We start from the raw sequence: 25,064 nt of genomic DNA, 5'->3' as shown, positions 1-25,064 counted from the left end.
ATGTTATTTTCAACTGATATTCATGTTCTCTCTTTTTCTTACTCTTGTCTTCCTTTTCTTACCCTTTGCCACTCTAATTTTAATTTTATTATTTACATTTCCTGTCTTTTTAGTTCTATACCGTTTTCCTTCTCAATTCTCCTCTTGTTTTGTCTTTTTCTGCTCTTTGGACTTTCATGTCAAGCTTTTTTAGTTCAAAGTTAAAAATCACACAACACCAGGTTATAGTCCAACAGGTTTAATTGAAAGCACACTAGCCTTCAGAGTGACGCTCCTTCATCAGGTGGTAGTGGAGGGCTCAATCCTAACACACAGAATTTATAGCAAAAATTTACAGTGTGATGTTATTGAAATTATACATTGAAAAATTGATTGTCTGTTAAGCTTTTCATATGTTAGAATACAGTGATAGTTTCACTTATTTCATGTGTAAATCACAAAGTTTTTTTTAAAAAAAGCTGCATTCTCGGGTTAGCTGTTAACAATGGTGATAGCTAGAAAATATGTTGAGGGTGTTGGCCCCCTGTGTTCTCTGTCTTTGTCATGATACTTAGATTGATTCTAATCGAAAAAGTGAAATAACGGAGTTTTACATAAATTCAATTTTTTAGTTCAAGTTGCTTTAGCTGTAATTCAATATTACCTAATTCTAATGTTTCACTACCTGGAGTGTATGATCCTCCTTGCCTTTCTACTCAACCAAAATGCTCTGTTAGTGCTTTAATTCTATCTGTCTTCTTGGCATAAGCAGGCAGATTCACTTCTACCAACTTGCCAAATCAAGTTACAAATTTTTTTGGAGTTAAAGACTGTCAGGATCAATGCTGCCACCTGCAGGAAATTTGCAACATCTGACCCATTTCTCATTTGCATTACAGAACCTGGTCTTTATCTTCATCATTGACGAATACCATACTAAAATCATTGTCACTGCAGTGCTTCAAAATAATGCAGCATGAGTCCTCATTCTCTTGTCACTTGGAAAAGTGTGCTGATTCACAAGCTGCACTACTACTTATAGTCACCACAAAAGTTAACGCTTAAATTAGTGCTTGCAAAGTCACTGATTTACCTATCTGTTAGAATCTATTTAACAGAAAAAAAAACAGATTCCTGTACTTAGTAAGAACCATTGATTCATTCTACATGCACACACTGATGGAGGGTTCTTGTGGCACAATGGCAGTGTCCCTACCTCTTAGGCAGGAGGTCTGACTCTCAGATGTATACCACAATGTATCTGAATGCATTGAAAAAAATAAGTGCCCAGATTGATGCCAGGCCATCAATAAACAGCTATGTCCCAACTAAAATAAAACAGCAGTGTACGTACCACACAAAATTAGTTTCAGTAACTTGTTTTTAAAAGTGTAGCAATTGCATTCACAATCCTTGATTTTAAAACAATGTTTCCATTTCTGTTCACAATCAAAAGTGTAGAAAATGATTCTTATACTTCTTTACAATTGGCATTGACGAGCTAGGGTGTATCCAGGAGTGGAGACTTTTAAACTAAGAGTTCCTGGTTTAGAACCATGGAAACATACAACGTAAAGGAAAGCTATTTGGCCCATTGTGACAGTGTTGGATCTCTGAAAGAGGTATCCAGTTAGTTCTCCTCCACTGTTCTTTTCCCTAAAGACCCGCAAAGTTTCTGTTTCAAATATATATCCAATTCCTTTTTGATATCCATGAATGAGAACCTAACAATAAAAAGTAAATGAACACCGCACAATATATTTTAATTTGGATGTGAAATTTAGCCAGAAAATGGACACAAGTCAACAGTTGTGCCAGACTGGAAGAAACCAGAAACAGACCAAAAGACTACTTCCCAAATCTTGCTTCCAGTAAGATGATTGAAAGATAAGTGTCTGTGAGCCTTAATACAATCTTGCAGCCTTTTGTCAGGAATGTAGAAAACAAAATTTAGTTCTGAATGATGTTTGGCATGAAGGTCAAGATGTGGATGGTTCAGGTTCCTTTTTAATATTGAAAAGTGATCTTGAAAATGATCAGTAGAGAATGAGGAAGAACTTATTCCCTTGACCATCTCTTCTTGACCACTTGATCCTGGTCTGACGACTCTTCAAATTTCAACCCAGAGTTCTTTTGGCATGTTGACCATCCCCTGAATTTTCTTGGCAACACCTTTGTGATCTGTCCCAAACTGATTACAGTTGGTATGTTCTATTTTTATGCAAAATGATAGTTATATATTCATAGAAAGTCATTTCATGAACTTTATGACTCTATGAATCTTTGTCTAGATAGCAAAATATTTGCAACAAAATATGCTCAGAGTACCTCAAAGCTGTTGGCAATTGCTGTTCTGTTGGGTTTTTCATTACAGATATATATTGCACTCTATCATTTGTTGCAGAATGAACAAGGGGATAAGGCTGTGGGGAGAAGAAGCAGAATAAGCCCAGAAGTATGTTTCATTCTCATTGGCCATACTATCACCAGCCCAACAACCTCCCAAAAACATGATCCTCCTATTCTAGTATCTTATGCATTCCCAACTTCTTTCAGCCAACCATTGGTAACCATATCTTCATTTTCCATCCTGCAAGGCATTTGTAATCCTGCATCAGAAGTGCCGTGTATGGTATTGATTTCCTTTTGAAAGACAGGAGATAAATGAGTTGAAGGCAGTTCAGAGAAAGTTTACTAGACTAATATCTAGAATGGATGCATTGTCTTAGGAGGAAAGGTTGGGCAGGCTAAGCTTTTATGTGCTGGCATACAGAAGAGTTAGAAGAGACTTCATCAAAACAAACAGGATCCTGAGAAGTCTTCACAAGGCTGGTGTGGAGAGGTAGTTATCTCTTCAAAGACAATCTAGAACCAGGGTTTAAAATTCAGGGGTCACCATTTAAAACAGAGATGAAGTGAAATGGTTTCTCACAGTGTCATGAGTCTTTGGAACTCGCTTTCTGAAAAGATAATGGATGCAGAGTTTTTGAACATTTTTAAGCCTGAGGTGAATAATCTTGTTAAGCAAAATAGTGAAAAGTTATTGGCGTTAAGTGAAAATACAGATTTGATGTAACAATCAGAACAATCAGAACCTTATTGAATGGCAGACCAGGCTCAAGGGGCTGAGTGACCCACGCTGCTACTTGTTTAAATGAATGTAACTGCCAAGGCCAACGTCCATCCAAACATGCTCCTAGGATGGTAGGACTATCCTATGAAGAGAGATTGGGCAAACTGGGTCTCTGTTCTCTCAAGTTTTGAGCTTCAAGTATATTTATTTAAAAATAAGATGCCTAAAATGGATGCTACTTAGGTCTGAGATGAGAAGAAAATTTTTTATTCAAAGGATTGTGAACATTTGAAATTCTCTAATACAGAAGACTGTGAAAGTTCAGTCTTTTCCAGTATGTTTACAATAGAAATTTTTAGATTTCTGATTAGCAATGGCATACAGGGTTATGGGGATAGGGTCGGTAAAAGACATTGAAGTATTCGATCAGCCATAGTTGTTATAAATGGTGGATCAGGCTTGTTAGGCTGAACGGTCTACTCTTGTTCTTATGTTCCTACTCCTAATATTTCCAATCCCACTCTTTGTTTAAAACAATCCTAAAAATCTACCTCTTTGAACAAGCTTTTGGTCACTGTTCCCACTATCTTATTCTTTAGCTCAAATGTCTGATTACATTCTGTGAAATGTCTTCACATGTTTTGTCACGTGGGAGGGAATCATAAGATTAAATTATTGTTGAACGTGGTCTATCCATTTTGAGGGAATATCAGGATACACCAGATCCTCTGGAGGCTTACAAACTATTGTTTTCATGCTTGTGCACCAATTTTATTTTTTAATCCATGATAACCTTGTACATAGGCTGCGGCTGTTTATAAGTAGAATATTCTTCAAATCTACCCAAAGCTTTTGCAGTCAGCTCCATTTTTGCTGCTGTTTTAAATTTGGCTCCTTCTGAAAAAATGTTTTTTTTCTAAAGCAGCTTGGAGGAGAATTACTATTTGCACAGCTTCTTTCTCTATATTCTTTGAAGCGATGTAGGAGTCGCTGGCATCACCAATCCCTAAATGCCTTTGAACTAAGTGGCTTGCTTGGGCTGTTTCAGAGACCACAGGACCAAAGGAATAGTCATAAGTCATTCAGCCCATTGAAATATCCCACCATTCAATCAGATCACTCCACTTTCCTGTCTTTTCCCCAAAACTCTTGATTCCTTTCCTGTTTGAAAATCTGTCTATCTCAGTCTTGAATACACTTACTGACCCAATCTTGACATCTCTCTGCATAAAGAATTTCACACATTCAGTACCACTGAAAGAAGAAAATCTTCTTCATCTGTTTTCAGTGGGCAACCTCATTCTGAGATTAGGCCCTCTGGTCCTAGATTCTAGAACAAGGGAAACAACCTTTACTCTGTCAAACTCCCTGAATATCTTGAATGTTTCAATAAGATTGCATCTCATTCTTTTAAACTCCCATCAGTATAGGCAATCTACTCAACTTCTCATCATTAGAAAATTCCTCCATGCCAAGAATCAACCAACTGAACCTTCTCTGCACTGCCTCCAATGGAAGTGTATATTTTTTTAGATAAGGGGACCAAAACTGTTCACAATATTCCAAAGGTGATCTGACCCATTCCCTGTAAACTTTCAGCAAGATCTCCAAATTTTTATACTCCATTCCCTTCAAAATAAAGGCCAACATTCCTTTTGTCTTCCCTGTTACCTGCTGAATTTGGATGCTAGTTTTTTTACAATTCTGAGGGAAATTCAGAGTCAACCAAATTGCTGTGGATCTGGAATCGCATGTAGGCCAGGTAAGGGCAATAGTTTTCCTTCCCTAAAGGACATTAGTGAACCAGATTGATTTTTATGGCGATTGACTGTGGTTACATGACGGTCACTTGATCAGCTTTTTAAATTCTAGGTTTCTTAATTTAATTCACATTTTACCATCTGCTAAGGTGGAGTTTGAACATAAATGTGGGCCTTAGAATTATGAGTTCAGTGAAGATACCACTTTGCCACTGCCTCACCATTAGGTAGCAGGCTAAGATCTTTAAAGTTAATCTCAAATTCATCCTGCCATTGGCTTTCCAACAGTCCAGCTCCTAAACAGATTGTATGCATGCTAGCATAGGCCTTACAAACATCAGCACAAAATTTAGATGCTGTGTGTGTGCAGGCTAAGTATTAGCTGTATTGAATAAATTGACTTTTTGTTTCTTTTCAGATCACTGACAATGGAACCATTTCAAACCCCTGTTTTAACAAAGGATATGTAAGAACAATCAATGTGACTGAATTATTTAATAGTCCATGCACATCTGCACAGCACAATATAATTCAGCAAATGGTGAGGATCATTGGGACAGGGAACTTTGACCAATGCGATCACTACATCAGAAGCATCTTTAATTTCAGTGTTTGTACGTGGAGCAGCTGTTCATTTAATGGGGTTTATCAGCCAAAGGTCCATGGAAAATTTGGAGTAAGTATTATGTATATTGTATGAAACTCTCTCATTCTAAACTAAACAATTTAACCAGGTGTTCCCTCAGTGACACATTACAGAAGTGCTTTCACGTGATTATTTTCCAATCACCTAATCACCTGCGTTACTTTTCAACTTTATCCACCACCATTAAACCACCCATGTCTCCAATTAATAACCAGTTTACATGCAGAGTTTGTCAAGGCTGTACTCTCTTCTGTCCACTCAATCAATTAACCCCAATCATCATTTGCTATAACAGACCAGACAATTTCAAACCCTTCTCAGCTACTTTCTTTGACGCTTTTATGATCTTCGCTGACATTACCATGCACTGGTTCCTGATTTTTGTCCTTTCCTGTTAGTCTACACATACGTTCTCAGTATCTGTATCTCCTTAGTATTATGTTGTTGTTTTTCTCTCAGCTTGATATTGCTCAAGTTTCAGCATGACATAATCAGGCCACTCTAAACCATTTTGTAGATAATTCCTTTCAATGTAACAACAATTTTTCTGAAATCACACAGCACTCCACTTTATTTCTTCTAATTTCTCCTGTCAGAGCTAACCCATTGTTGAATTTACTTTGGCTGAGAGGCCTCTTTCTATACTGTAAGATTAAATAAGGTATTATAGCACTGGTCCCTGTGACTATATCCTGGGATTTCCTATCCATATATTGCAGGAGAAAATCAAATATCTTTTTAAAAGTTGAACAATATTCTGGAGAATAGTTAAGGTTTGTGAGACAATTATGGTTGAGGAATGCTGACAAATCAAAATTTATTTTCCTTATTCCTTTTCTCCTTCTGTTCCCACAGGCATTCTCTGCATATTATTTTGTGATGGACTTTTTTAATCTGACAAGTGAAAAGTCTTATGATTTGTCCACAGCACAGCAGAGAGTGAAGGCATTCTGTTTGAAGCCATGGGCTGAGGTAGGTGTGAGCTCTTTGGCCTGATGTGTCACTTCGACAACACAAGCTATTCCTGCCTCAGAGTCAGAGAGTGCAGTTAAAGGCTGGGACTGACACAGTACTGGTTGGCCCTTACTGGAGCTGGAGTTTACTACTGCAAGAGAAATCTATTTTATTGCAAAATCTCAGGCACGTACCAATAGGAACTCTCAGTACAAGAGGATTAGTCGGTAGAATTCAGCAAGAGGTCCATGGGATTTGCCATTTGCCTTTGGACTGAGCTGACTGAGGTAAGTCCAGGTACATAGTCATGACACTGATGAGAGTGGCATCATACAACAGCCTTGACTTCTGAAGAAGCAGTTACAAACTTTCATGAGAAAATAGAAGATCTGGTCCAATATTGCTGCTTCCCAACCAGGAAAGCAAATACAAGAGCAGAAAGCTACAGCCAAAAGGACAATATTTCTCTATTCTTTTTACATTCCAATGTTTGTAGCCTTCCCTCCACCCTCCTTCAGGTTCTTTCATTCCTCACCTTATTTTCTTATCTTAGTTTTCTTTTTCTTATCAGTAGGAATGTTTGAAGTAATATGTTTAATAGGTGCCCCAACTTAAATGAAATCACTCAGCAGCCATAGAGGTCACATGACTACAGCAAGCCAGCCAATATCTATCACTGCATTTCTCCAAACTTCTCCATTTTCATTTTTTAAAAATCACATGCATTAAAATTTTGTAGCCACATGTTACCCTCTCTCAGTAGTTCACAAAGAAAATCCACTAACAAACTATCTTAATTCTAGCTAATCCCATTTTTGGAAGTCTCTGCAGGTTAGTTATGCACACCATCCTTAAATTGTGCATGTTTACGAATGGTACATGTGCATGTGCTTGGTGGTTTGTCTGGGATCTACTTGTTCCTAGGATTAGGTTTCTTCTCGAAGGAATGTTGTCACATGGTAACTGTCTCACTGTGTGGTTTTCTGTATGTTAGTTCATGTAGTTTATACCACAGCAAGCCAGGTTCTTGTTGAGACAGATGTCTGGAAGTCAATTTATAATAACTATATACATTCTACAATATTATAGGTTGCAAGCAGTCTGTATTCTCTGTTTAATGATGTAACTGTACATTGCATACACAGAGCTGACTGGCTGAAGATTCTACACTGATTCAATGACAGAGTGACTGCAGGGAAACGTGTACCTTTATACCAGAACATCACATGTCATGATGCCATATAATGTCTTGAAGGTACAGGCCTATCTGATCTGGAATCTTCTCTATAATACAACAGTACTTGTTGTTGCTGAGCCATTTCCTTTGTTGAGGAACAGCCAACCCATGGGACTGATAATTGTTCTGTACTTGGGGTGGATGGTGGGATGACATCTTCCTGATCAGTTGCTGATGTGAAGGAACAACTTCAAAACTTGTACATAGGTCTACAGTTGTGATGTTATTTTTCTAATTCACATTCACTGTGTATGGTTGATGTGACAATTAGTCTGCAGAGGTATCAAGTTCACATGTGGGCTTACTCTTGTTGAGTGTTGAGCATTTGCACTCTAGCTCTCCACTTCTGTCAATGATTTGGCAGATCTATGAAAGTGAAATTTGGCTTTCTGTCATTTCACCTTGATTTTATCATACACTCTTACTAATATTTATGGTTTTCCTGATTTTCACTGTTGCTTCAGTCTTTTAATTTGACTGGGTATGGTGTGGAGATAATGCATGGTGTTGAATTTCCTAATCTTTCTTCACTAATGAACTGAGGGCCTAAGTCACTCATCAGGGAATGCTGTAATGTCAGAAGTATGCTTTCAGGAATTCTACAGTCTCTCTAGTAGTCACTGATGTTAGCTGGTCTAACTCTCAGTAGTCAGAACAGTAGTTAATGTCATTAATAGACAAGATAATCTTATGAGAGTAAACACATCTACTCCAAGGTTCATCTGTGGTCTGTCTTGGATGTCACATATTGTAAGTGGCTTTTTACTTTGCTTAGCTTGATAATCATTACAAGCACTGCACTGGCTGATTTGATCCTGAATCTCATGGCTCATGTTTTGTCAGTAGAGCACTCCTCTTGTCTTCCTCAGACAAAAATCAATACTGTAATGTTTGCATGGAAGTGCTTCAGCATGTCTTTTCTCATCTTGTAAGACATAAGAAGATTATTTTATTTGTACAAAATTTTATCTTGGACTATCTGTTCATCAATGCTATCTTAGAACAACATGTTTTGCCTTGGAGATCTCAGGCCATGATCACTACATCTTGCAGAACTTGGAGTGCTGCATCTCGTTATTAAGCTTGCTTGATTTTGGTCAGAAGCTTGTCCTACAAATTCAACATCTGTTGGGTTGAGAACTTCCAGAGAAAGTCAAACTGTTACTTCTCAATCAAATTGGAAGATTTCACACTCTATCTTTGCATCTTCAACTGTCTTCTCAGAAATGCTGCTCTTGATGGTATATTGTCAATGAACATCTCTTTCATGTACTTGTATGTCATATCAAAATTATATCTCTCCAAACAAAGAAACATTATTTGCAAATGCTTTGGAGTGATAAAACAGTTTGAAGAAGATGCTTTGAAGTAGTTTATGCCTCTCCCAAACAGGTATTGATTAAAATACTCACAACCAAAGACAATAGCTACACACTCTTCCTTGGTCTGAGTGTAGCATCATTCTGTTCACATTGATGCCCTAGATACAAATGTAACTGGTTGCCTTTGCTGCACAAAGGTTGCTCCTAGTCCTGTCTCATTGGCAGAACATTGAGCCTTCATTGTAGCCTGAATGCCTTGGCGCTGGGGCCATCACTAGTTGTTTGATTAGAGTGAAAGCAGCATCTTCTTCTTCTTGGCAGTGAGCTTGCAAAGATTTCCACACTCTGCTGACAAATTAGGACAAATACTTTCATAAATAGTTCACAAATCCAAAAAAAATCTTTTCACTGCTTTCATAACTGCTGATTACTGAATGTTTGTTCCAGCTCTCACCATCTCAGTTAGGATCTTGACAAAATCACTTGTAATTAGTACATGATCCATGTACTTAAAATTTTTACATTTTAAGTACATGAATTGCATCTTTTTATTCAGCTTCAGGTATTCTTGTGAATTCTATCAAGCTGACTGACTAGATTTTTGTGTGGTCTGTGATGTCCTCTTTTATCATATCCATATGCGTAATCTTATTGATCATCCACAATAGCTTCCACTCTGGGAATCTCACTGATTTATCAGATGCTGTCTGCATTGATACTCTCTAGGACTGGTGGAAAGACCAACTGCCATGAGGATCAAGAGCAGTATCTCTTGAATGGAGACCAGAATGTAGGTAGATTCTATGAAAACTGCTGCTTTTATTCAGCTTCACTTGCCAGTAGCCATCCTTCACACTGAGTAAAGTAAAGATTTTTCCCTCATCAAATTGTTGTGAGATTTCTTCATCGATTGGAATGTGGTCATGAAATCTATTCAAACTTTATTGAGATACTTTTAGATCTGTGAACTCTCTCAGTCTTCCTTTTTTTCACTGCTATCGTGCTGCTAATCCAGACTGGAGGAGTTATTACTTTCTTGATCACTGCCTTGTTTTGTTTTTCTTCTATCCTGTCTTTTAAGCTGGACTGAAGGGAGATGGAGCTCTCCTTGACAGATTTTGCATTGGTCTCACTCTCATTCACATTGAGATGACATTCACCGGTAAGATATCCAAGACCTTATCCGACCATAAGACATAGGAACAGAAGTAGGCCATTCAGTCCATCTAGTCTGCTCTACCATTCAATGAGATCATGGCTGACTTGATAGGATTAGATTAGATTACTTACAGTGTGGAAACAGGCCCTTCGGCCCAACAAGTCCACACCGACCTGCTGAAGCGTATACCATCCAGACCCATATTCCTACATTTACCCCTTCACCTAACACTACGGGCAATTTAGCGTGGCCAATTCACCTAACCTGCACGTTTTTGGATTGTGGGAGGAAACCGGAGCACCCGGAGGAAACCCACGCAGAGAATGTGCAAACTCCACACGGAGAGTCACCTGAGGCGGGAATTGAACCCGAGTCTCTGGCGCTGTGAGGCAACAGTGCTAACCACTGTGCCACCGTGCCACCCATAAAACCCACTGCTCTGCTTTCCTGCCTTTTCTCTATAATCCTTCCTTTCCTTACTAATTAAAAATCTATCAGTCTGGCACATACGTAACTCTGCCTCCAACTGTCTGTGGTGAAAAATTCCACAAATTCTCACTACCTTCTGAAAAGAAATTCCTCCTCCTTTCTATCTTCAATGTGTGACCCCTTATTCTGTATCTATAAAAACATCTTTGTAATCATATGGAATCTGGTCAGCAGTCTGGCATTGGGGTCTGCAAAATGCTCAGATCATTTCTGGCAAGTGTTGGGGTTAGCAGTCTTAGCAAGTTTTAGATTTGCTTCAGCTGAGAGGAGAAGAATTTGTCCAGTGTCTCCTCTCTGTGGACTATTTTTCTTCTCTGTGGACTGAGCTGTCAGCTTCACTTTTCCTCTTTGGGAAAAGTATCATTCCAACATATAATCTCAACCTTACTATAATTTTCAAGTCACTGCCTTAATCCACTTCATACAGGTCTGTGAAGCTCATGATGATGTCTTGCGTGTCTCCTTCTGGTTAAGTCACAAGGTATTTATCACCTCTAGAACTCACAATGCCAACCTGTCATAGTTATAAAGTCAGTATCATCATAAAGTCAGTTCGTCAGAATTTTGGATGACATCTCTTCAGCAATCATCTTGATCAGCTTTTATTTCTTTCTAGTTACACTTTGAATGCAAAGTAATTCCGCTTCTTGTGGTTACAACACTGTTTTTTCCACACTGGACAAACTTCCTTTCACCTTTCCCTCTGGTATTTTTCTGCTGTTTATTTTCTGCAAATAATTTTACATGTTGATTTCATTCAACCTGGAATGTCTATCAGCATAATGCAGTTCCTTATCTGTTCTTTTATTAATTCATTTCAGCTGATACTTGACCACCTGTGATCTTCAGCACATGTCAATAGCCCTTAATAGAAAACATTACCTCTCTCAGAAGACATGTTCTCACAGTGGAATTACTAATGCCTAAGACACTCTTATCTTTTTGGGATCATCTTTCAATTGTGCAAACTCAAAGGATTCAGCCAGATGCAACAGTGTGATATCATACTGATCAATACTCTCCCAGTCCTCCTGATGGCCGTGTGCATAACTTACATTGAACTCTCTATATCAGTGTTACTTATGAATGTTTTCAAGGCCTCAGACTTCTTCAGTCTGTCTTATTTGCTCCTCAGTGAGATCTAGCAGCTTAGAGTCATACAGCATAGAAGCAGTCACTTCAGTCCATGCTGACCAAGTTTCCTGAACTGAAACTAATCCCATTTATCTGTTTGGTCTATAACCCTCAAAACATTTTATTATATTCGTGAACTTATCCAAATGTCTTTTCAAACATTCTAATTGTGTCTGCATCCACTACTTCCTCTGGTAGTTCATTCCACATATAAACTACCCTCTGTAGAAAAGGTCTCTTTAAATTTTTCTCCTCGCTCCTTAAAAAAAAATGTCCCCTAGTTTTGAACTCCCCTGTCTAAGGAAAAGACCTTTGCTATTCACGTTATCTATGCCCCCTCATGATTTTACCTGTATAAGGTCACCCTTTAACCTTCACTGCAGTAAAAGTTTCTAGCCTTTCCGTAACACACACCTTCCAGTCCCAGCAACACCCTAGTAAACCTTTTCTGAACCCTCTCCAATTTAATAATGTCCTTCCTGTAGCAGGGCTACAGTACTGCAAAAGTGACCTCATCCAATGTCCTGAAAACCTGAACGTGACCGTCTAATTTTTATACTCACTGGTCTGAGCAATGAATGCAAGCATGCTAAACACTGCCTTAACCATCCTGTCTACCTTTCTCAGCACTGAAAACAGGATTGCTGCTCTTATTTGATCAGTCTTGTTTTTTGTATCGATTTCATAGTCTTGACAAAGAAAATGTAAAAAGAAATTCCAGCTCCTTTAATTTTCTATAGTATCAGGGAATGGACAATTCACACCTATTCTCTCACACTTAGCATTTCCTAGATGCAGAATGTGATTTTAATTCTTTGCTTTCTTTCTTTTAAAAAAAAGGAACTGGCTCTCTCTCAGCTCAGAAAATCAGCACAATTTCTGTTAGACTCTAATGCAATTTCAAGAGAAGTGTTTATTACCTGCACCCAATGAAAGTGAGAGTACTTAGAGTGGAGGAAGAAGTCACATGATGACAACACACCAGCCTGTACACTGTTTACAAGTAGATTTTCCAAAGCATCTAAGTGGTAGCTTGATCTTGGGATTGGCTCTGTTAATGTTGTTTGATGCTGTTGTAACTACAAGTTCCCCAGTTTACAATAGTGTTTGACTGGCAATCTAATGTCTGCATCCCCTGTGCTGTAGATTGAAAGAAATGAATATGTGAATTAATCACAGGAGTTGCATATTTGGTTTCTCTTCATCATATCAATTTATTCTTTAATAGGTTAAAAGTTCATTCTCAATAAATGAAAAATATCTGAGTGAAAACTGCTTTGCTGGACAATATATCCTCAGCCTCCTGCAGAATTACAATTTTACCTCCAGTAATTGGAAAACAATCATGTTTTTGAGAAAGGTTTGTATCCTGTTTACCATTTTTCTCAGTATCTCAAACCATTGCTGACCACTACATCTGTAATAGTGCCCATTGCTACCTGCACCACCCACTCATCTACTGCTGAAATTCATATTTATGCTTTGCCTCCTCCAAACTAGAGCTTTCTACATCCCCAGTTGGACTCTCGCCTTCCATCCTCCATAATCTTCCACACATCCAAAATTCTGCTGTCTGTCTTCTAACCCTAACCAAATCCTGATTTCCCCCCTTCACCAGTCTAAATTGGAGGAAGGCTAATTTTGGCAGTATTAGGCAAGAACGTTCAAAAGTTGATTGAGGGCAAATGTTCGCAGGTAAAGGGACGGCTGGAAAATGGGAAGCCTTCAGAAATAAGATAACGAAGTATATTCCTGTTAGGGTGAAAGGAACATCTGGTAGGTGTAGATAATGCTAGATCATTAAAGAAATTGATGGTTTGGTTAAGAAAAAGAAGGAAGCATATGTCAGGTATAGACAAGATAGATCAAACGAATCTTTAGAAGATTATAAAGGCAGTAGGAGCATACTTAAGAAGGAAATCAGGAGGGCAAAAAAGGTCATGGGATACCTTTGGCAAACAGAGTGAAGGAGAATTCAAAGGGGTTTTACAAATATATTTAAGGACAAAAGGGTAAGTAGGGAGATAATAGGGCCCCTCAAAGATCATCAAGGTGGCCTTTGTGTGGAGCCGCAGGAAATGGGGGAGATAATAAACGAGCATTTTGCATCCGTGTTTACTGTGGAAAAGGATATGGAAGATATAGAATGTAGGGAAATAGGTGATGACATCTTGAAAAATGTCCATATTACAGAGGAGGGAGTGCTGGATGTCTTGAAACACATAAAAGTGGATAAATCCCCAGGACCTGATCAGTGTAATCTAGAACTCTGTGGGAAGCTAGGGAAGTGATTGCCGAGCCCTTGCTGAGATATTTGCATCATTGATAGTCACAGGTGAGGTGCCAGAAGCCTGGAGGTTGGCAAGCATGCTGCCACAGTTTAAGAAGGGTGGTAAGGGTAAACCAGGGAACTATAAACCAGTGGGCCTTATGTCGGTGATAAACAAGTTGTTGGAGGGAATCCTGAGGGACAGGATGTACATGTATTTGGAAAGGCAAGAACTGATTCAGGATAGTCAACATGGCTTTGTATGTGGGAAATCATGTCTCGCAAACTTGATTGATATTTTTGAAGAAGTAACAAAGAAGATTGAGGGCAGAGCTGTAGATGTGATCTATATGGACTTTAGTAAGGCATTCAACAAGGTTCCCCATGGGAGACTAGTGAGCAAGGTTAGATCTCATGGAATACAGGGAGAACTAACCATTTGGATACAGAACTGGCTCAAAGGTATAAGACAGAGGGTGGTGGTGGAGGGTTGTTTTTCAGACTGGAGGCCTGTGACCACAAGAATTGGTGTTGGGTCCACTACTTTTTGTCATTTACATAAATGATTTGGATGTAAGCATAGCAGGTATAGTTAGTAAGTTTGCAGATGACACCAAAATTGGAGGTGTAGTGGACAGCAAAGAACGTCACCTCAGGTTACAATGAGATCTTGATCAGGTGGGCCAATGGGCTGAGAAGTGGCAGATGGAGTTTAAATTCGATAAATGTGAGGTGGGTGCATTTTGGGAAAGGAAATCTTGGCAGGACTTATTCACTTTATGGTAAGGTCCAAGGAAGTGTTGCTGAACAAAGAGACCTTGCATTGCAGGTTCATAGCTCCTTGAAAGTGGAGTCACAGGTAGATAGGATAGTGAAGAAGGCATTTGGTATGCTTTCCTTTATTGGTCAGAGTATTGAGTACAGGGGTTGGGAGGTCATGTTGTGGCTGTACAGGACATTGGTTAGGCCACTGTTGGACTATTGTTTGCAATTCTCATCTAAATCCTTTCAGAAGGATGTTGTGAAACTTGAAAGGGTTCGGAAAAGATTTACAAGGATTTTGCCAGAGTTGGAGGAGTTGAGCTATAGGGAGAGCTTGAATCTGCTAGGGCTGTTTTCCCTGGAGTGTTGGAACCTGAGGGGTGATCTTATAGAGGTTTATAAAATCATGAAGGGCATGGATGGGATAAATAGACAGTCTCTTCCCTGGGGAGGGGTAGTCCAGTACTAGAGGGCGTAGGTTTAGGGTGAGAGGGGAAAGATATAAGAGAGACCTATGGGGCAAGTTTTTCATGCAGAGGATGGTACATGTATAGAATGAGCTGCCAAAGGAGATGGTGGAGGCTAGTACAATTGCAACATTTAAAAGGCATCTGGATGGTTATATGAATAGAAAGGGTTTGGAGGGATATGGGCCGGGTGCTGGCAGGTAGGACTTGATTGAGTTGGGACATCTGGTCGGCATGGACAAGTTGAACCGAAGGGTTTTTTTTGTGCCGTGCATCTCTATCTCTAAGTCATAATTTTAGTTTAGGGAGGACATGGATTCCACCTCAGTCCATTGGCCAGGATAATTTCAACATTTTCATTTACTACATACACTGGTTCTTAAATGTTCCAGTGTTTATTGTTGCATTGTTCTGGGAATCCATTCATGTGTTGATCAGTTCCTCCTATCATTACTAACCTTAACTTCTATAGTTAAATTCTATGATACCTTGACCTATTCATACAATTGAAATACTCTGAGCCTCCTCCTGCATTGTGACCATTCAGTAAGTCTGAGTCAGAGTCATAGAGATGTACAGCACGGAAACAAACCCTTCAGTCCAACTTGTCCATACCGACCAGATAACCTAACCTAATCTAGTTCCAATTTGCCAGCACTTGGTCCGTATCCCTCTAAACCCTTCCTATTCATATAGCCATCCAGATGCATTTTAAATGTTGTAATTATACCAGCCTCCACCACTTCCGCTGGCAGCTCATTCCACATATGCACCACCCACTGTGTGAAAAAGTTGCACGTTAGGTCCCTTTTATATCTTTCTCCTCTCACCCTAAACCTATGCCTGCTCATTCTGGACTTCCTCACCCTAAGGAAAAGACCTTGTCTATTTATCCTATCCATGTCCCTCATGATTTTATAAACTTCTATAAAGGTTACACTTCAGCCTCCAATGCTCCAGGGAAAACAGCCACAGCCTATTCAGCTTCTCCCTATAGCTCAAATCCCTCAACCCTGGCAATATCCTTGTAAATCTTTTCTGAACCCTTTCATGTTTCACAACATCCTTCTGATAGGAAGGAGACCAGAATTGCATGCAATATTCCAAAAGTGGCCTAACCAATGTCCTGTACAGCTGCAACATGACCTCCCAACTCCTATACTCAATACTCTAGTCAATAACTGAAAGCACACCAAATGTCGTCTTCACTACCTATCTACCTGTCACTCCACTTTCAAGGAGCAATGAACCTGCACTCCACGGTTTCTTTGTTCAGCAACACTCCATAGGCCCTTACCATTAAGTGTATAAGTCCTGCTAAGGTTTGCTTTCCCAAAATACAGCACCTTGCATTTATCTAAATTAAACTCCATCTGCCACTTCTCAGCCCATTAGCTGATCTGAACAAGATCCCATTGTCATCTGAGGTAACCTTCTTCACTGTCCATTACACCTCCAATTTTGGTGTCATCTGCATATACCTGCATATGTTTACATCCAAATCATTTATATAAATGACTGAATGCTTCATGTTTCCTTCCAAATCTGAAGAGCTTAAAATCGAAGGTACCTGAACATTCAGATTTTTAAGAATGAGGATAATCCTAGGTTTTTTTCTCAAATGTCTCAATGACCAGAACTGAACATAGTACTCAAGGTTCAGTCAAGTCCAAGCTGACCATGTTCTACTTTTCTGAACGGAACTCTGTACACTTTGGTGACATACTTGGACCAATCTGTCATTTAACATTATGTTGTCTGAATGGTTGCTGCTGTGCATTGGCCAACCATTGTCCTTTGGATTTGTGGTTGACAAAACACTTATCCTTTGTTACCATGCTTATCACCACATCCAAGTTCCCTTCTGAGCCACAGTCCATCCTGACTTGAAAATATATTACCGTTCCTTCACTGTTACTAGGTCAAAATCCTGGAATTCTCCACTGATTCACATTGACTGCAGCGGTTCAAGAAAGCAGCTCTCCATTACCTTGTGCAACTAGAGAGTGCAATAAACACTGACCAGCAAACAATGTCCAAATGCCAAGAGTGAATAAATAAAAATTACAGGTCATTCTGCTATAATACACGTTTCATTAATGCAAATTCCCTATAACGCAATTGAGTAATTGGGGACGCTGTTTCTAAAGTGCAAACTTTTAAAGCATGTATTGGTTATAACGTGATTCCAGCCCCATTAGTTTAAATGGTGCTGCTGTTATGCAATGTTCTTATAACACTGGATTGCATGAGAACGGAACTGCCGTGTTGTAGCAGAACCAATTGTAATTGATAGATTTCTAGATAATAATGATATTGAATTATTGGAATAATAAAGAAACAGTGAGGAATGAGAAGATCTGCCATGATCTAGATGGATGATAAAATACACTTGAAGAGCCAAGTGGCTTACTCTTACTCCTCCTCCCAAGGTTCCAGTGTCCACCTCGGAGTTTTGAGGGTCCCGCCATGACCACCCTGTCCTCATTACAACTTTAGTTCAAACATGGACAAAAAAAGTTGAATTGCAGAGGTGAGAGTGATCTCATTTGACATCAAGTTGTTGACAAAATGTGCTGTTGAGGATTTGAGTCCATGGAGAGAAGAAGAAAACTCTTCATGGTTGGAGTTAGACCTGGTACAAACTCAGCTAATGGTTACGAACACACCCTAATCTACACAATGTCTCACTTTGTCAGTACATCTGATCACTGCAGACTGGAGGTTTCCTGTGACAGTGCAGACTCTCCATCTGTCCAGTCCAAGCATGGTCCGTCCCTGCTAGGTCAGCTGCTTGCTCCTTCATTGATCCGAGTATGTGGCAACCCCAGCCCCACATTCAGCAAGTCTGAGGCCTTGTCCTTCAATTGTGAACGGTTTCTTCCTACAAACAAAAGAATGATCAGATACCCATTGGCATTTTCTGAGCACGCCTGGATATTGCCAGCCCCTGAGCCCTCCTGAGTAACTATCAACTGCATCCTGAACTGACATAACAGTGACAGTATGAGGCAGGGACTGAAATTACAGGCCTCAGTGCTGCTGCCCCAGCCTTGCCCCTACCTCTATCCTGCCTTGGTGACACTTCCCTCCCTGTCCCTGGCCACAGCCTCAAGCCAAGCACAATGAGCCCATTCAAACTCTGGGTCCTGGTTTGATGTACCCCCACCCCACCCCACCCCACCCACCTCCTGGCCACTACACACTTAGCTTATATATTCCACCTGCTTAGCCTCTGGGTGATCACATCACAGTTCTATTGCCTGCCCAATACTGGCAGCAGGGATGCTCCTGGGTCACGGCGAGTGAATGACTATCTGCTTATCTTTAATATGATACTGGAGCCTTCAATGCTGGGGGGCTGACGGTAAGAGCTTTCTGCCTGTTGATTTGCTGTTCTCTTCAAACATCTGTTATGAACCATGTGACCATAGAAGAGGAGCTGACCTGTCCCTGAACAGTAGTGATGTTTACTCTCACACCTGACTCCCTAACAAGAGATTCCTCCTCTGTCCCTCTCTCTCCCATCTTACCTTAGTATAATTTTAAACAAATAGCTCAGCAATTTTTCCCTCTAATGTGTGTTTTTTTGTGATAAATGGAATTACCTTGTCCAGCTCATGTTCTAATACTTGATTCCATTGTTTGTTCTAATTTACCACCTGCAAATTTTATTTAATTTATATTCAGCTTTTGAATCCAAAGCCTCAAAAGCACAATTGTATGTCTAAGTCCAGTTTCACCTTTCCTATCTCTAAAATCTCTCTTCCTTTATGATCCCCTCCCCAAGATCCTCTCTTCTGTTCACTTCCCTGCAGCATCCTGTCTCTCTCTCTCTCTCTCTCTCTCTCTCTCCCTCTCCTCTTTGGCCTTTCAACTTGGGAAGAAAATCATCCATAGGCAGACATTGGTTTGATTTAATCTATTTTCAATTGTCTGTTTTGTAGCCACATAACATTCTCTTCTATTTCCATATCTTTCCATGTTGCAGTCTATTTGCATCATTGTTAATCAGATTTTTTTTATTGTTTGCAGATTAAAGGTACAAATGCTGGTTGGACACTTGGATACATGATGAATCTTACAAATATGATCCCTGCAGAACCGCCTTACACCAAACCCCTCACCAATACCTCATATCTAACAGTCATGGTCATCGTCTCCATCTTCGTCTTCTTTCTGCTACTCATTGGATTTCTTATTTTTAAGAAAAAAATTTTCAAAGCACAAGATAAGTTGTAATTAAATTTACAAATACAGTATATGCTCGCACCAATGTTCTGTCCATTAATCTTTCAACTCCATTCAGACAAAGCAACCTACTACCTATCCCAAAACCTGAGCTGGAATTTTATTCTTTGTTGACCAAATGTCCACATTTTGCTATGGAAATTGTTATGGCATTCCATCCATCCATCTTCATGTTGACTCCCTTCACCACTGGTGCATAGTGACAAAAGTGTGAACCATCTACAAGATGCACTGAAGCAACTCATCAAGACTCCTTCAATAACATCTTACAAACCTGTGATTCTTATCAACTTAGAAGGACAAGGACAGCAGATAGATGGGAACTTGACCACCTGCAAGCTCCCCTCCAAGTCAACCGCCATCCTGATTTGGAACTCCATCACTCCTTCAGTATCACTTGATAAAAATTTTGGAACTCCCTCCTTAACAGCATTGTGCACGTCCCTCCACCCCAAGGACTGCAGTGGTTCAGGAAGGATGTCCGTACCAACTTGGGCAGTCAAATTCAGAATGGGGAATAAATGCTGACCTAGCCAATAATTCCCACATTCTGTGAATGAATTAATTAAAATGCTTAAAATTGTATTATGCAGTAAATTTACTTGTATCCAATTTGGCTATACTCTCTCCAGCAAGCCCCAGGCAGTGGAGTTTCTCTGGAATTGTTTAAGACTCATTGGATTAAGCAATCATCCTAATTCCAGCAATGAGTTGTCTCAATATTGTAATATTGAAATTACCTGATATCTACTCATTAAATATTCCCAATGCCTGGACTGGGATTTTGTTCCTTGTTGAGCAAATGGTTAAATTTTGCTTTGGAAATGCTTATTACATGAAAATCACATGGAAATCACGTGGCTAATTTGAGCAACCAAAAATGTGAGGTTTATTGTGCAAATAAGGAACTTGCTGCCCAAGATGTCCTATTCTTTTAGAAATTGTGCGATACTGATTTGTTACTGACAGACATATCATTCAATTACATATGTGTGTGGTTATTGTACTTATCCGATACATTTTTGTTAAATTTGCCAGTAATAATACACTTTTTATTGGAATGGTAAATCATATTTAGTAGCAAATAACTCTTTGGTTGTGAAAATGAACTTTTACAAGCAAGGAATCATTCCTTCAGACGTTCATTGTTGGAGATTTAAAATATTTAATCTTTCTTTCCTTCTCTTTAAATCAGCTACAGAAAACAAAACAATATTGAATTTGTTTTTCTAACTTTATACTTCATGATACAAAGTCTGTGTTGCATGTTAACAATTCTTCAATTTAAGTTGTTACAAGACACACGTCCTTTGTTCACATAGAAATTTCTGATCCAGTGGAGAGGGGCTCTGTGTGTTTGGATGGTTCACTGACATCAACATGTGAAACCTGTTTGTAAGGCACCGTTTGTTCATTCCTCACCAGTGATCTTAACCAAATGTGTCTACATGCATCTGATATGCTTCCCAGCTTTTACTGATACAGTGTGGCTTGCTGTGGTCACGGCTCCAGTTCAGGGTCAATCTGCACAGGGTCGCACCTACTCCAGGGGCATTGTGTACAGCTAGAGCAGCTGGACTGACACTGGCACTGAGGCAGTATTACAGTATACATGATATCAATTTGCTGCATAGCATTAGACAGGCTGAAATAATGCGGAATTCGACCAACATGTGCAACAAACCAGCACTTGCCCTACCACTCATTCTCTAATGCACTCAAGCTCTCTCTAACATCCCTGAGTATCAACATTCTGGGAGTTACAATTGACCACAAACTAAGCTGTACCAGCCATTTGTACATCACAAGAGCAGAGAGGAGGAGAGGCTGAGACTTCAGTGGCAAGTAACTCATCTCCTGGATTGCCAATGCCTGTTCACTTTCTATCAGACACATTTTGGGACTGTGAAGAACTACTTTCCCCTTGCCTTGATAAGTGTAGTTCCAAAAACAGTCAAGAAGCTCAATATCATCCAGAACAAAGCATTTGTTTGATTGTCACCTTATCCACTAACTTACATATTCGCTCCCTTCACACATAGTCACAGCAGTATGTGACATTTACAAGATGTACTGCAACAGCTCATTAAGCCTCTTTCAATAGCACTTTTCAACCCTGCAAACTAATTCATTTCAAAGAACAAGGGAAACAGATGCCTAGGACTACTGACATCTGTATGTTATCCTCCAAGCTTACACCACGTTGACTTAGAAATAGATTATGGTTTCTTTGCTGTCACTAGATCAAAATGCTGGAACTCCCCTCCTAGTAGGTGTCCCTATAATCCCAAAGACTTCAGTTCACCACCACCTTCTCAAGGGCAATTTGGGATGGGCAATAAATTCTGGCCTAGCCAGAGATGCCTATGTTATGTAATTAAATAAAAAGCACACTTGCATCCTCGATAGAAAGCTGATAGAATCTGTTCTCCTTCGTGGCCTCTCTCACACTTCCCATCACAATTCACTGGACCATGGTTTGTGCATGCAGTGTGACTGAGCTCTCTAGTCTGATCCTGGAGCCTGAATCATGGAGACTAATTGGAGCACTGCGAATATTGTCCTGGCTGACATAGTGAATTCAGTATACAAAAGGAAAATCTAATTAGCCTATCAAGCCATGCTAGTACACATTTGATAATTTGGAAAGGACAGACGTGCACAGTCACAGCTTAAAGGGAACATTGCTCTAATTTTCCTCAGTATCAGAATGACTCTTATCAAAATCACAAATTCCATCCGAGATGATTGCAACAAATGTAAACTTTCCCTCCTTTGTCCTTCTCTACCTGCCTGTGGAATAGTGATGAGACCAAACCATTTCCAGTGCCTCTCAATTATAAGGCCCTAGATTTCATAGGCCAGATGCAGACCATTCGGCTGACTGAATCTATTTCACTGTCCTGTCTTTACCCTTGATTCCTTACTTATTAAAAATCTCCGTTTCTCAGCCTTAAATATGCTTAACAACCCAGTCTTTACAGCCCTCTGCACTAACAAAAATTCCACAGATTCACTACCCACTGACAGAAGAAATTCTTCCTCCTTTCTTTCTTAAATGGGTGATCCCCTAACTCAGATCATGTGTTCTGGTCCTAGACCCTCCTGAAAGATTCTCACTTACCAAAAATCTTCATAAGAACCCCCCTTAGAAGCTTATGTATTTCAATAAGGTCATTTTTCTAAATTTCAATGAGTACAAGTCCAACCTACACAACTCCTCACAAGAAAATCCCTCCAAATACAGGATCAACCTTATGAACCTTCCCTGGACTGCCTCCAATGCCAATATCTTTCCTTAGGTAAAGGTATCAAAACTGTTCACACTATTCAGATATAGTCTGTCCGATATTTCCTAATGAACCTGTTCAGATATGTTAACTAATAATAGCCAGAAAATCACCTGTACTGGCTTCTCTTCTGTCTCCACACTATTTCTTGAAGATTTGATCTTCGACCTCCTCATGTTTATTTTCTACATTCATCTCCTCTGTTCCAAAAGGACAGTATTAATTTTCACATGTATACTTAATAACCTTCAGCTTGATCTCATCATCACCTCACCCTACTCCTTCAAAGGTGCTTATTCATCATCCAGTACTCATGGAACATATATTTTCGTAAATCAAATATTGGGAATACTGAAGCCAGTGTGTTCTATCCCTATTCCAATCTTTATTGATTTCATCCCTTTCCCTGATATCAGGGAAAGATTAAGATCGAGATTAATACAGGCGAAAGTGGGTATTGCAGATGCTGGAGATTAGAGTCTAGATTAGAGTAGTGCTGGAATAGCACAGCAGGTCAGGCAGCATCCGAGGAGCAGGAAAATCGACGTTTCAGGCAAAAGCCCTTCATAAGCCTGATCTCAGCATTTGTATCATATTTGATCCTGCAATAATGAGCTCCCAATTTCATATTTATATTATCACTAAAACAGCCTATTTCTACTGATAACATAGTGTCTTCATTCCTTCTCGGTTCTTTTGCTGGTGAAACCCTCACTTACATCTTTGTTAACTCTGCACTTATTGTTTCAATGCACTCCACAATGGACTTTCACGTTCTACCCTCCATGCCTATCATGATCACATATACTTCTATAAGATCCCCCCTCAGTTTCCAATGCTGGAAAGAAAAAAGTCTGATCTTGTCCAACCTCTCCCTATAACTGGTAATATCTTTGTAAATTTCTTCTGCACTCTTTCCAGTTTAATAACATTCTTAAATATTAAAGAAACAAAACCAGCATGTCCCATTCTAAAAGATGAAGGTTTAATGTATCATGACAGCTTCATGACACTGTAACCCTTTTGCTATAAATTCTGTGTCATGTGGTCCTGTTCCACAATCACTTGATGAAGAGGTAGCACCTCGAAAGCTAGTGCTTCCAAATAAACCTGTTGGACTATAATCTAGTGTTGTATAATTTTGACTTTAAAATTGTTAGCCTTATTTCAAAGCTGCTCGTGGCCTTTCAATTTCCTATCTCTAAGTTATACCAACCACAACCTTCTGAGGTTGTCGCAAATGCACTCTAATTCTGTCCACTTTTGACCCATATTTTAAATGCTTCATGGTTGGCAGCAATGCCTTTGGTTTCTGGGATTCAATGCTCTGGAATTATTTCTTTTCTTGGAAAAATTTCAAGATTGCTAAGTTTTAAATAAGCCGATAAATCTATAGTGGCCCTCAGAGCTTTGTGGTAAAAGAAAGCACACCACAGATTAGCTTGAGAGTATTGAGAAGATAAACAGAATAATGAACTGAGACATTCATAGTCAAGAGGAAGCAAATAAAAGACTTATCTCTGGTTCAGTGGAGGGATGCATGGTGGCTCAGTGGTTAGCACTGCTACTTCAGAGTGCCAGGGACCCAGGATCAATTCCACCCTCGGGTCGTGTGGAGTTTGCACGTTCTCCCTGTATCTGTTTCTCCAGGTGCTCCAGTTTCTTCCCACAGACCAAAGATGTGCATTTTAGACCGTGCCACATTGTCCCTGGTGGCCAGAGATGTGTAGGTTAGGTGCGAAATGTGGTGTTACTGGGTAGCAGGTTAGGTCTGGTGGGATGCTCATTGGAGGGTCGGTGTGGATCCAATGGGCTGAATGGCCTGTTTCTGCACTGTAGAGATTCTGTGAAAAAAAGATTGCTGGAATTGAAAACTAAACTGGTTTTCAGAGTACAGTGTTAAACTTATGGAAGGTTATGACAGAATTAAATACCTGAGTTGATATATCTAATCCAGAAAAGATTGGGGTAGTAAGGAGTAAGAAGTGTATAACAAATATAATTATGACAATAAATAAAACAGAAAATGCTGGAGAAGCTCAGCATGTCTGGCAGCATCTGTGTGAGAAAAAAGAGTTTTGATGTCTTATATGATTTCTTGAAAATATCAAGTCATATTGGACTTGAAATGTTAACTGTTTCTCTCTCCGCAGATGCTGCCAGATCTGCTGGATTTCTCCAATTTCTCTTGCTTTAGATGGCCAGCATTTGTAGTATTTTGCTATTATTATAGTAATGTTAGTGTCAAGACTATTTGATTTGTTTACATTTT

The 25,064-nt window shown here is 39.5% G+C and overlaps 1 protein-coding gene across 2 annotated transcripts in view; it reads left to right on the top strand.

The window, feature by feature from the left end:
- entpd1 (ectonucleoside triphosphate diphosphohydrolase 1) overlaps positions 1-25,064 on the top strand; it is a 129,738-nt gene extending 104,674 nt beyond the window's left edge. For both annotated transcript variants that reach the window (XM_060842149.1, XM_060842150.1), the window contains exons 7-10: positions 5,231-5,488; positions 6,314-6,430; positions 12,982-13,113; positions 19,287-25,064. In XM_060842149.1, coding sequence (XP_060698132.1) covers positions 5,231-5,488; positions 6,314-6,430; positions 12,982-13,113; positions 19,287-19,493 — 714 coding nt within the window. In that variant the 3' untranslated portion in view covers positions 19,494-25,064. The remainder of the gene's footprint in view (positions 1-5,230; positions 5,489-6,313; positions 6,431-12,981; positions 13,114-19,286) is intronic.

This window comes from Hemiscyllium ocellatum, chromosome 22 (genome assembly GCF_020745735.1).
Source record: "Hemiscyllium ocellatum isolate sHemOce1 chromosome 22, sHemOce1.pat.X.cur, whole genome shotgun sequence".
Classification (NCBI taxonomy): domain Eukaryota; kingdom Metazoa; phylum Chordata; class Chondrichthyes; order Orectolobiformes; family Hemiscylliidae; genus Hemiscyllium; species Hemiscyllium ocellatum.
The sequence above is the reverse complement of the archived record's forward strand: the minus strand, read 5'-3'. Positions and strand labels throughout refer to the sequence as shown.